The sequence below is a fragment of the Hyaena hyaena genome, unplaced genomic scaffold (assembly GCF_003009895.1).
Source record: "Hyaena hyaena isolate Hyena2069 unplaced genomic scaffold, ASM300989v1 scaffold_82, whole genome shotgun sequence".
In the NCBI taxonomy this organism is placed as follows: Eukaryota; Metazoa; Chordata; class Mammalia; order Carnivora; family Hyaenidae; genus Hyaena; species Hyaena hyaena.
Genome location: NW_024080713.1, coordinates 1,639,877 through 1,653,154, shown reverse-complemented (window position 1 = coordinate 1,653,154; position 13,278 = coordinate 1,639,877). Strand labels below are relative to the sequence as shown.

The 13,278-nt window shown below is 51.6% G+C and overlaps 1 protein-coding gene across 1 annotated transcript in view; it reads left to right on the top strand.

The window, feature by feature from the left end:
- KLRG2 (killer cell lectin like receptor G2) overlaps positions 1-12,979 on the top strand; it is a 14,624-nt gene extending 1,645 nt beyond the window's left edge. Inside the window, exons 2-5 of the mRNA XM_039234041.1 lie at positions 5,369-5,470; positions 5,894-6,039; positions 11,933-12,036; positions 12,537-12,979. Coding sequence (XP_039089972.1) covers positions 5,369-5,470; positions 5,894-6,039; positions 11,933-12,036; positions 12,537-12,657 — 473 coding nt within the window. The 3' untranslated portion in view covers positions 12,658-12,979. The remainder of the gene's footprint in view (positions 1-5,368; positions 5,471-5,893; positions 6,040-11,932; positions 12,037-12,536) is intronic.
- The last annotated feature ends 299 nt before the right edge of the window (positions 12,980-13,278 follow it).

Here is a 13,278-nt window from a genome sequence, read left to right as displayed (position 1 = left end):
ACTCCCTCTCTCTCTGTTCCTCCCCTGGTTGTGCTCTTTCTCTCACACAAAAATAAAATAAACATTGAAATTTTTTTAAAAAAAAGAGTGGGGGCTCTTGTCAGGGAAGAAGGAGCCTGGAAAAGATATAAACAACCCTGGACAGGGAACTGAGGGGGAGTGGGTGCTGAACCCTGGGGGCCCATTGGGAAAGCTTCCTGGAGCTAAGCTCTGAAAGGCGAGTAGGGTTTGGGGTGGCACGGGCGCCCTTATAGCTGGAAAGCTCAGAAACAGCCCCCAGGAGGGAGTAGCCACCTGCCCAGCAGGCAAAGTGCCAAAAGCTTGGCCAGGTGGGAGGAAGACCAGGCCAGCTAGACAGGCCTCTAAGCCCCAGGGTCTCTGTCGTGTCTCAGTCAGGGGTAGGGTTCAGGGACGCACGTCACTCCCGGCTTTTTGCAGAGTTTGGTGTGAGCACATTTTCTGCCTGATGGTGTGTTTCCTATCGCTGCTGTAACAAGTTACCACAAACTTAGTGGTTTGAAACAACATGAACTTATTATCTTACAGTTTTGTAGTTCAGAAGTCTGATGCCGGCTGGCTGGTCTAAAGCCAGGGTGTCAGCAGCACCATGTTCCTTCCTGGCGCTAGAGAGTCCGTTTCCTTGCCTTCTGTAGCTAGAAGACTACTACGGAGAACTCCTTAGTTCATACCCCTTAGAATCCGGCAGTGTCTGTCTGATTCCTTCTGCCGCTGGCCCCCTCGACTCTCCTCTTCCACCTCCCTCTTCTGTTTCCAAGGACCCTGGTGATTATGTTGTGCCTACCTAGAAAAGCCAGGAGAGGGGCGCCTGGGTGGCTCAGTCGGTTAAGCATCTGGCTTCAGCTCAGGTCATGATCTCACGGTTTGTGGGTTCGAGCCCTGTGTCTGGCTCTGTGCTGACAGCCAGCTCAGAGCCTGGAGCCTGTTTCGGATTCTGTATCTCCCTCTCTCTTTGACCCTTCCCTGCTCATGCTCTCTCTCTCTCTCGCTCTCACTCTCACTCGCTCAGAAATAAATAAAATATTAAATTTTTTTTTACAAGAAAGGAAGAAAGAAAAAAGCCAGGAGAGTCTCCTCATCTTAAAGTCAATGGATGATCAACCTTCATTCCATCCAGAACCTTAATTCCCCTTTGCCACGTAACCTAACATAGTCACAGGTTCCAGGGCTTAAGATGTGGGCATCTTTGGGGGAACATTATTCCATCTACCACAATGAGTCTTTTAAAGTCAGTAGCTTTTTATCAGATTAATAAGAGTCTAGGACTGAAGTTCAAGTGCAGGTCAGCCTGGGATGGAGCCAGGAGGCGTGTGGGCAGGGGTACTCTGGAGCTGAGAGTGGGAACAGCAGCTGGGGTAGAAGGTGTCTTTTGGAGATGGGGGGGAGCAGCCTGAGAACTCCAGAGGGAGTTATAATGTTGGTGGGACGGGCAGGAAGAATGTACTCATCAGCGCTGGGTGCGTGGAGGAAGTGGGGCCCAGAGAGGGTGATGCCCAGCACGGTCAGCCCCAGCGGGAGGAGCTGGGGCAACTGTAATAGATTTGCCTGCAGGCAATGACACAAAAGCAGAGCCTCACTGGCAGGAGCCCTCTGACTCCTATGCCAAACTGTGTATTTGGAGGTTTCTATTATGTTTTTTGAGACCCCTTCCCTCACCCACTAAATTGAATAAATTTTTAAAAAAATTTTTAGTGTTTATATTTGAGAGAGAGAGAGTGTGTGGGAGCAGAGAAGGAGCAGAGTGAGACAGACAGAGACAGAATCCGAAGCAGGCTCCAGGCTCTGAGCTGTCAGTGCAGAGCCTGACATGGGGCTCGAACCCATGAACTGCGGGATCATGACCTGAGCTAAAGTCGGATGCTCAACCCACTAAGCCACCCAGGAGCCCCTTTAAAAAAAATTTTTTTTTTAATGCTTATGTATACTTAGAGACAGAGAGACTGTTCGATCAGGGACGGGCAAGTTGAATAAATTTTAAGCCCCACAAAACCTAATTCCACCCCCTGGTGATCGGATTTGACTAAGAGGAAGCAGACGGTGTTTCAGTCGCGCGTAGGAAAGATGGCAAGTTAAGATGGGGCTCAAAGTGAGAGAGTAAACAGAGGGAACATGAGAGATGTCCATCCAAGATTTGAAAAGGGAATTGGGTAGAAGCTAGAGAATGGGGCCAGAGGGAAGGACTGTGTGTTATTGCCTCAGTGGGTTCGCAGACCCTGAGCGAGGTCTGGAATCGGAAATAGGGAGAAGTTGGGCTTAGAGGGGACTTTAGCAGGGCCCCTGGGTGGCTCAGTTGGTTAAGCCTGCTTCAGATTCTGTGTCTCCCTCCCTTTCTTCCCCTCCCCCACCACGCTCTGTCTCTCTCAAAAATAAATAAACATTAAAAAAAAATTTTAGCAAGAGGGGACTTTAGCTTGATCTGTATTTTCTTTTTTTTTTTTTTTTTTAAATATTTTTATTTCTAGGAGAGAGAGAGAGACAGCATGAGCAGGGGAGGGTCAGAGAGAGAGGGATACACAGACTCCGAAATAGGCTCCAGGCTCTGAGCTGGCAGTCAGCACAGAGCCCGACGCGGGGCTCGAACCCACAAACCGCGAGATCATGACCCAAGCGAAAGTCTGACGCCTAACCGACTAAGCCACCCAGGCGCCCCGCTTGATCTGTATTTTCATTTTTTAACAGGGAGAATGTATTTGTGTTACCTGTGTAATTAGGAATTGCTTTTGAGGGGCTCCTATGTGACTCCATCCATAAATGTTGGGCTCTTGATTTCACTTTAGGTCATGGTCTCGTGGTTCATGAGTTCGAGCCCTGCCTTGAGCTCCTCTTTGGCTAAACACTGACAGTGTGGAACCTGCTTGGGATTCTCTCTCACTGTCTCTCTGCCCTTCTCTCTCTCTCTCTCTCAAATAAATAAACTTAAAAAAAAAAAAATAAGAATTGCTTTTGAAAGGGGGGTAGGTGGGACTTCTGCCTGGAAATTTGGGAGGCCCCTTCATTCCCAAGGTCAGCCGTGCAGTCCTGAGTGGAAGGTGTGTGAGACTATGTAACCCGCTGTATTTCTTTTCTGAAAGGTCGGTAGTTACGTTGACCGGGGTGATTGGTAGATTTGTTTTCCTTTTTTTCTCCAGGTTTTTCAGTTCTGCTTTTAAAACTGTCAATACATATGTATCTTTTATTCCAAGCATTTTCAAATCACGTTTTTTGGTAACATATATCATACAATCCACCCATGTCAAGTGTACAATCCAGTGGTCTTAGTATATTCACAGAGGTGTACAACCATCACTACACTTGGCTTTAGAATATTTTCTGGGCGCCTGGGTGGCTCAGTTGGGTAAGCATCCGACTCTTGATTTTGGGTTAGGTCATGGTCTCGCTCTTGGTGAGCTCGAGCCCCGCATCTGGCTCCCACTGGCAGTACAGAGCCTGCGTGGGATTCTCTCTCTCTCTCTTTCTGCCCCTCCCCTGCTTGCTTGCTTTCTCTGTCCCTCTCTCAAAATAAATAAATAACCTTACCAAGAAAAAGAATATTTTCAACCCCCTAAAAAGAAACACAGTATCTTTTAGCCATCACCCCCCCCACACACACACACACACCCCGCCCCCAAGCAACCACTAAGCTACTTTGTGTCCCTGTGGGTTTGCCTATTCTGGACATTTCATAAATGGACTCATAATATGTGCCCTTTTGCAACTAGCTTCTTTCACTTTGCATAAACTGTTGGGTGCTTGGTCAAATTGCAGCCTGTACCAGCACTTCATACCTTTTCATGGCTGAATATTGCGCTTGTAAGGATGTGCTACAGTTTGTTTATCCATTTATCAGTTGATGAAAATTTGGGTCACATCCCTTTAAGAAGCAGGTTAAATATTAAAAAAAAAAAAAGGTGGGGGGAACAAATTCCAAAAAGGTCATAGATGGAATGTGACTCTTCATAGATCAGAGTAACACGCATCCCTTTTCAGTCTTTGAAGCAAGTGTTTTTCCTAACAGAAAAGGGAACTTGAGGATTTCAAAAGTGCCTTTACTTTTAAAGTTGAATTATGATTGAAAACATGTTTTATTAAAAACCTTGGAAATGTGCCCCAATGCTGTGTATGTGTTGTGTGTACCATACACACGAATGTGTATTCAGAGGGCGGTGTATCCTACTGTGCATGTGGTTTTAAAAATGGCGTTAGTCTTTTCAAAATAGGAAATTTGCTGGAGAACTACCTCTGCTCTTTCAGGCTTTGGCAAATATGGTGGCTGAGCTCTTGAGACCCTTACGCTGAATATGTAGCATTCGAAGCCCTCGTCCCCGAGAAGTGTCTGGGAGAGGAGAGGCCTCTTTTTGTGTTAATTGATTTCATGCTTCTGTGTCCTGGCAGGGAGCAGATTCAGGAGTGCTCAGTTACTCATTTATTTATTTTTAAGTTTGTTTATTTTGAGGGTGGGGGAGGGGAAGAGAGAGAAGGGGAGAGAGAGAATCCTAAGTAGGCTCCACACTGTCCGCACAGAACGCGGTGCGGGGCTTGAACTCACGAACCTTGAGATCGCTACCTGAGCCGAAGTCAGACGCTTAACCGACTGAGCCACCCAGGCGCCCCAGGGGTGCTCAGTTAGTTTAGATATTTCTGGGTGGAAAGCTGCTGTGAGCTGTCAGTGGCCACAATGAACCATTTACTGTGTTTTATTCCCCACGTTTCCGCTCTGGCCTCCCTGGTTCCTCTGTCACCAGGGCGGGACGATTCGAATATGTTCTCTCTCTTCCTCCTGCCTGTCTCTGGAGCCCCTTTCCCCTCCGCGGCCTCATTCCAGCTACCTGGTCCCCTGGGCCCGTGAGCTGCTGACAGCTCGCATCTGTTCCCGGAAGCACAGTGCTTCACCAGTGGCCTCCTGTGGCCTGGAGAGATGGGGCGGGGGGGGAGAACCAGAAACTCTTGGGGGACCCACGGAGCCGAGACTGGAACCCAGGTCTGTCGATGCTTAAACCGAACCCCCATCCCTCCCCTGTTTGGAGCTTTATCTGCTGGGTCCTTGGGCCCCGTGAGTGTGGGGGTCCTGCCCTGTTCCTCGTGGTGTTTGTACCTGGTGTCTCATGCACTGCGTGTGCTCAGCAAATGGTTGTCAGCCAACCGTCTGTTCTCCTTCTTGAATGGACTCTCACATCTTCTATTTTTTAAAGCAGCAGAATATCTTCTAGTGTTTTTCTCCCCAGTATTAATTTTCTAACCTAAACTGAGTGGGTTTCTGTGGTGTCTTGGGCCAAGGGGGTGGGGTGCGAGGGCGGGCGTGATGCTGGCGTGCGAGGCTGTGCGGTTCTGACTTGGGTTCTGACCTGTCTCTCCCGGCCATCCCCTCCCCCAGGGCTGCCTCTGTACATGAAGTCCCTGCGCTGGGCCCTAGCGGTCATGGCTGTGTTTCTGGCGGTGTCCGCGGTCGCCATTGTGGCCCTGGCTTCTAGAACAGGTATGGTGCCGCCTCCTGGTCCCCCCTCGCCCTCTGGCCACCACCAGGGTGTCTAGTCCTTACAGCAGCTTTGTGAGAATCCGAAAAAAACACCCCCCTCGCCACCCCCCGGGCAGAGGCAGCGTGAAGACATCTGGCTTGTTGAGCACAGAGAGGGAAGGGAGCACCTTCCTCCCGCTGGACACAGCCTGTGCTCTGATGAGCAGTGGGTGGACAGCCCCCACCTTGGGCAGTTTGGGGCGTTGCGCAGACTCTACCGCCTGCCCAGGTCCTTGCCCACCCTGCTTGCCCGGCCCAAGGCTTACCTCTTCCATGCTCCAGATTTGTCCCTTCCGTCAAGGCCATGGCCAGATTTTGATTTTTTTTTTTTTTTTACTGCGCATCCGTTCAGCTCTTGACAGTGGTCTCTGTGCTTGCTTGCAGGCGCCACGTGCCGGCCGTGCCCGCCGGGCTGGATGTGGCGTGAGGAGCATTGCTACTACGTCTCTGCCGAGGCTCGGGCCTGGGAGGCCAGCCAGGCCTTCTGCTTGGCTCACCGCGCCACCCTCCCCCTGCCGGACCACACCCAGGTGAGAAGGAGGCGGGCGGTCAGGGATGAACACAGCGTTGCAGATCACCCATTCCTAGCGCCAGAAGGAATCTCAAAGATCTAGTCCAACTCTGCATTGCAGAAAAAGTCACCTAGGCCTGAGGAAATAAAGTGACATGAGGGAGGACCAGACATCAGGGCTCCCAAGGTCTTCAATTACTCTTGATTCCAAGACGCAGCAGTAGAGCCGGGAGCATGTGTGGGGCATGTTCCCAGCCTGCCCGTGGCCAAGCCCTTCACAGTGAGCTTTCCTCCGGTCAGCGATTTGATAACATATTTATTGATCACCTAACTGTGTTTGTCACCGAGAGTCCATGATGAGAACAGCCCCTTCCTTAAATGTTAGCATTTAAGGAAGTTCCTTTTTATTCCTATTTTTTGAAGAGGTTTCAACATGAATGAGTTTAATTTCATGGGTTGCTTTGTTGTGTGTATATCAAAATGATACCTTTGTTTCCTCTTTAATCTCTGTGGTGAATTACAGTGGTCTGTTTTACTTCTTTATTTCTTTTTAAATATTTATTTGAGAGAGTGAGAATCCCAAGCAGGCTCTGCACTGTCAATACAGAGCCTGACATGGGCTCAAACCCACAAACCGTGAGATCGTGACCTGAGCTGAGATCATGACCTGAGCCAAGATCAAGGCTCAGGTGCTCAACTGACTGAGCCACCCAGGTACCCTCTCCCTCCCTACACCCCCCCCTTTTTCTTTTAAAAAAAATTTTTTATAGTTTATTTTTGAGACAGAGAGAGACAAAACTGGAGTGGGGGGCTGCAGAGAGAGAGGGAGACGCAGAAACTGAAACAGGCTCCAGGCTCTGAGCTAGGTGTCAGCACAGAGCCCGATGCAGGGCTCGAACCCACGAACCGCAAGATCATAACCTGAGCCGAAGTCAGACGGTTAACCAACTAAGCCACCCAGGCACACCCCCCCCCGCCTTTTTTTTNTTTTTTTTTTTTTTTTTTTTTTTTTTTTTTTTACTATTCTAGGCCTCTTGTGATAGTTTGCTTAGCCGTGATTTTCTTCTGCCCCAAATACTTCTGGATCTGACTTGTTAAAATATTACTTAAGATTTCACATCCATGAATTTGTTTTCTTGCACTGTTCCTGCCCAGTCTTGACACAAAGCTGTTCTGTGCCTCACAACAGGGAAGGTGGCTCCTGCCTCCTTTCTCTCTGGGAGAGGTCCCTGAAGGTGGAGAGAAGACCATGCTGGAGAAAATGGTTTACAGTGAACAGGAGTTATTTCATTGCCAGGAATAACTTAGGTTTCAGAAGACATGGAGAAATGAAAAAGATACAATGTAGATTGAAAACCATGAAATCTGTGATCTCAATATAGTAACAATAAATATACAAAGAAAAAACAGAAAGGAAGTATGTATAGTAATATCCTAATCGTGGATACCACTGAAGACTGCGAGTGATTTTTTTCTCCTTCTTTAAAGTTTTAATTTTTCTAATTTTCTAAATGTTCTGCAAATAATGTGTGCTACATAATTAGGAGGAAATGCTAGTGGGACAGTAGCCCATTAAGCAGGACGTCGGTGTATAAGGGTTTTTGTCGGGCGCCTGCGTCAGGCCCTGAGTTCTTCTTATGTTTGTCAAATAAGAACATTCTCAGGCCCCTAGTTGCGTCTGCAAAATGGAGGCCAGTGGGAATGGAGGTCGGTCCCTAGAGAGTGACTGGAGCTGGGGAGGGGACCGAGCTGGGCAGTGACCCACTGAGCACAGCAAGTCTCCTCCGAAAGACTTGTCCCTGCCCTCCAGCCTCTAAGCAGACAGGTTCAGTGGAGAATGACCTTAGCCCTCTGAGCAAAAACTTCCCTGTGGCTGGTGGGTCCTCCAAGGGGGAGATGGGCTTAACCAAATTTCAAGCTTCAGATAAAGAATTTTAAAAGATGTTTTTTTTAACATTTATTTATTTTTGAGAGACAGAGACAGAGCGTGAGTGGGGGAGGGGCAGAAAGAGAGGGAGACACAGAATCTGAAGCAGTCCCAGCTCTGAGCTGCCAGCACAGAGCCGGACATGAGGCTCAAACTCCTGGACCGCAAGATCATGATCTGAGCTCAAGCTGGACGCTCAACTGATGGAGCCACCCAGGCGCCCCAAGAGTTCTTTTAAAACTAAGCATACAGGATCAATTATTTGAAACATAAGTGTACAGAAAACATACCATAAAGTCTGGGTAAACTCCTTGCAAAAAGACGAAGGTGAAGATTTCACGTCTGGAATGTGATGACTGTGGAGCGCTGCATGACGGCCAGAAATTCCAGGAGGCACCGGGCGAGGAGGAGCGGCTGAGGACAGGCTGGCAGAGGGAGCTGGCAAAGGCCAGGCTCCAGGAGCTGGACACACATGCCCAGGGACATTCCAAGGTGCCAGTAACACGCACAGCCCTTGGACCAGCGGGTCTCGGCCTCCCCAAGAGCTGGGCTTAGAGACAAGGAGAAAGTTCGAGAATGGCTGTGTTCTGTAGGGCGGAGGGAGCAAGGAGCCACACTCGACCACAGAAAGGTGAAAAAAAACATGAAGAAATTTCCATCATAGGATTACGAAGACTAACTAATGGGAGCACCTGAATAGTAAAGCAGAGATGTGTGAAGGCAGAAGGGAGAGTGGTGCCTGCCGGCGGGGGGCGGGGAAGGAGGGCGTTTAATGGGCTGGAGTTTGCGTGCAGAGAGAGGAAAAGGCTCTGGGGATGGATGATGGCTGCACAGCGGTGTGAATGCACATGATGCCAGCAACCTGTACACTTAAAAATGGTGAAAAAGCCAAATTTCATGATACGTATTTTATCCACAGTTTTTAAAAAAGAAATGTTTGAAGGCACAGCGGATAACTTAGCTCACTTCTAAGATGGAAAATACCGGATTTCAAGGAAATTCTGCTCAGGGTCATATTCCCACATGTCCCCGCATCGGTGGCAAAGTTGGAGAAGCACCAGCTGAAGACCGTGGAGGCCCCGGGATTTCGGTGGCATCATACACAGAAGTTCTTTGGACCGTAAATGACTCAGAAGTTTCTGGAACTTAATCCATGGATGTTACTTTTCCCATGCCATAATTTTTGCTAGTGGTGACAGCAATGTAGTCAGAGCTGCAAGGAAAGAAGGATGGAAAGGGGTGCCTGGGCAGGGGTGGGCCCTGCTTCCTGTCATGGGAGGCCCCGGGGACTGAAGTTGGGGAGGGCCGGGCGGGCTGGGGCCAGGCCTGGACGAAGGGCAGGAGCCTCGTGGCAACGCTGGAGACATCAGTTGAGGTCACCTGTGTTGGGGACTATGTTTGCACACCACCCTGCACAGACTGGAGATTTCTCATTTAGTGAGTACATACGACCTGACCTTGGCTTTATACGTATTATCACAGGCCTCATTACAAATGTCTCCTCAGTTTTGGGGGGCCCTGGTGGCTCAGTCAGGTAAGCGTCCAACTCTTTCTTTTTTTTCCAATATTATTTTTTTAATCTTTATTTATACTGGAGAGAGACAGAGGGCAAGCAGGGGAGTGGCAGAGAGAGAGGGAGACACAAAATCTGAAGCCAGCTTCAGGCTTGGAGCTGTCAGCAAAGAGCCCGACAGGGGGCCCGAACTCACAAGCAGTAAGATCATCACCTGAGCCTAAGTCAGATGCTCAACCGACTGAGCCACTCGGGCACCCCATATCCAACTCCTGATTTCAGCTCAGGTCATGATCTCAGGGTTTGTGAGGTTGAGTCCCGTGTCGGGCTCTGTGCTGACATCTCAGAGCCTGCTTGGGATTCTCTCTCTTTGAAAATAAACAAACTTAATAATAATTTTTTTAAAACCCCACAAATCCCCCCCCCCATTTTAGAGGACCATACTGAAGCTCTGAAAGGTTGGGAACTTGCCTAAAGTCACAGAACCAGAATTTGAATGTGGGGTGTCCCGGTCCCAAAACTCTGCTCTCCACAGTGATAGTGGCCTCTGGGCCCCGGGAGAAGCTCCTGGCCCTGGTGTGTCCTCCAGGAGGGGGTGCTGGCCAGAAGGGGTCCTGGGTCTGCTGCAGCCACTGTTGAGATGCTTTGGGCTGTTCTGTCCTCCGACTCCCCTCAGAGCTGGCTCCAGGCTCCTCCTCATCCTCTCCAAAGCTCCCGGCCTGCGGTCCAGCCAAGGTGTGGCCTGTCATCGCCAACTCTCCTCTTTCATATGCAGTCTGACCTTTAAGGTTTCAGAAGGGGTCAGGTTAGCAGCCCTCAGCCAGAAAGCTGTTTCTGGCTTCTCTCAGCTGCTGACTGGTGGCGCTTCCTTGAGAGGAGCTGGGTCTGTGCTGGCGCCTCTGGGCCCATGGGTGGCCTGATGGCACGTGCGTGAGCTGTGGTCCTTGCTGGGTATACTGGCAGGGAGCACAGGGAGCCAGTTCTGTTGAGCTGGCTTACTGTGTGCTGGGTTCTCAGGGCCGGTGTGAATCAGACAGGCCCCCGGTCCTCACCACGGTCCCTGCCCAATGTTGGAAACTGACAAGCTATTTAGTTCTGGGCATCAAGCTCCAAATTATGGTCACAGCACAGGGGAGGGAGCCCACCTTACGGGGGGGTGGGGGGTGGGAGAGGAGAGAACAGTCAGCACCGTGTCCCTACAGGAAATGACCTTTAAACAGACCTGATGGACAAACAGGGGACGGTCATGGCCCTAGTGCTTACTTTCTAATAACCAGGGGCAAGTGTAGAGGTTTTGGCTTTCTCAGTTTTCTAGGGAAAAGCTGCACATGCATCAGACTCCTAAGAGTCCACTTCTAATTTTCACTAATGGATATATGCTTGTGGGTGTTGTGAGCAATGCGTCCTTGCTGGTGTGGTCGGTCTGCTCTACCTGTTCTATTTACATTTTCTTGCATTACATTTTCTGCGTACTTGTCATCTTTAATGGCATTGTAATTTTCCATGGGGTTGCTGTCCCATAACATGCCTGCTTATGCTGTTTCCTGATTGCTGAGCATTGGGTGGTTTCCATTTTTTCTTTAAACATAACACTGTGCTATCTTTGGGGAAGTTCATTTTCTCCCCCTTTATGGCCTTGGATTTATTCTCCAAAGTGGAATCACTCACCCAAGTGGTAGGAAGGATGTCGCTGCTCCCGTCAGGTGGTACTGAGGTATGTTCTGGAAGATGCACCAGCGTCGCTGCCCCACACCGGGACTTACAGAGCTGGACCCTCATTGTCCAAGTTAAAACTTTTCAAGCACATTTTTTTCATTCATTCCGTTGCCAAAAACAATGTGACCTCAAGGACAAATATTGAAAAGAAAGAGAAAAATCACCTCTGATAGCTCTCCAATGCACTCTGGGTTTTTGGTGCTGCCTGTGTCTGCGCTGGTGCACACACCGAGTTCAGGACCCGATCCTGCCCCGGCGGAGTCCGCCTTCGAGCGTGCAGTAGCCCCTCACGTAGGAGAGCTTTCCCCATACTGCTCGGTGGCCTTCGTACTTGTCTTCTTTTTGTAAGTGGCTGTGATATGGTGCTGCGCTGCTGCAGGGTCCCTTACGCTGTCGCCGACAGGTGCGCCCTTGCTGACCATCTGCTCCCAGGCCGCCTCCCGCCCGGTCAGGCCGTCTGCTGCCTGGATGTGCTCTGTAGCCTCCCGGCTTTCTCCCCCTTGTCTGGCCGCTCATATCCATGGAAACATTTCTGGTCCCCAGTCTTGAACACAGTGTCTGGCAACCAGCCAGGGCCCGATACAGCTTTCCACTTGCTGGTGTTTCGGGAGAGCCGGGTTGAGCCGAGTCTGGTCTCTGGCTGGGTGAGTTGGGAATTTGCGGGAGGTGGGGCAGCGTGGGGCGCAGAATCCCCCCGGGCAGCCGTACCGGTGTCTAGTGTCGGAAGAAGGGTGACCGGCTGCTTTTCTCCTTCAGGACTTCCTGAGCAGATATCCGCTCACCAAACACTCCTGGCTGGGGGCCCGGCGAGGCCCCCAGGGCTGGCACTGGATCGACGGGGCCCCACTACCGCCCCAGCTGTGAGTGACCACGGGCCTGGGTGGGTGGCTCCTCTGTCCCCAGTATGACCGGGATGACATCACAGCAGGCACCAACGAGGGGTCACGGGCCTTCCCCTCCGCTGACATCTTCCCCCACTGGAGCCTCCTTCGTTCCGGGTTTCAGCCCCTGCTCCACCACCAGCCTGGGGGTACCTCTTGGGAGACACCCCTCCCCCACTGCCCCGCTCAGGGCCTGGTTTCATTTAGTCCCAGTCACCCCATCCCTTATTGGGCTCCCAGAGCTCGCCGGAGCCGGACTGTCCGTCCCCCTGTTCGGTAGATGAGGGGCCCGCCCACAGGAGGGTGGGTGGTTCTCCCAAGCTGTGGGGCATCCTCATGACTCCGACGCCAGAGCCCTTTGCAGACTCTCCTGGCTCTGAGCAGTGGTCAAGCAGGACCCACGCCGGCACTGGCATCGGGCGCACAGGCTGGCAGAGCCCGTCACCCTGAGCCCCGTCCCCTCTTCTCCCCATCCCCAGACTCCCGGAGGAAGATGAGGACCAGCCCGGCCTCAAGTGCGGGGGCCTGGAGGAAGGCAAGGTTGTGGCTTGGGACTGTGCCTCTCCAAGACCCTGGGTCTGCGCCAAGCGGACCGAGTGATTGGGGTTCTGCCCGTCCGGGGACTTCGGGGGCGTGCGGCCCCAAGCGGAGGCCAGGTGGCCGGCTGGGGTAGCCACTCCCCTCCCTGGACCCAGGCTTCGGGGTGTCCCTGCTTGGCGCTGAGGGGCCCTCTCTGAGCGAAGCCGGGACTGGACTTCTGGTGCGAGCAGATCACGTCCAGGGGAACGGAGGTTTTCTGGGGCCCTGGACAGAGTGTGTATTTTAGCCTCCAGCCTCCGAAGTGGATTCGTTGGGTTACCTTGGGATGGTTTCTGAGCACTTTTGAGCCTGGGTTTCTCCCTCATTAAAATGGCGTTCCGCACCCTGTCCCTGCACCTGTCTGGTCACACGTGCACGCCCTTGCAGCCTTCGGGACCAGGAGGGGCCTCAGGCTTCCAGGTGCTGCCGTGCGCTCTCACCTGAGCGCACAGAGCGAGCCTCCCGGGTGCTGCGGCGCTGGGCCTTGGCGGCGGTAACAGCACCGCCGAAGTGCGGTCCCCGTAAGCGGCGGCCGCGTCCGACCAGCCCTGTCTGGAGGACAGCACGTGAGAAGTGGGCGCCCCCGGGGGAGGGAAGAGGTTTCCTAGCCGGCAGAGGCTGGCAGGGGTGAGGTCTGTGGCG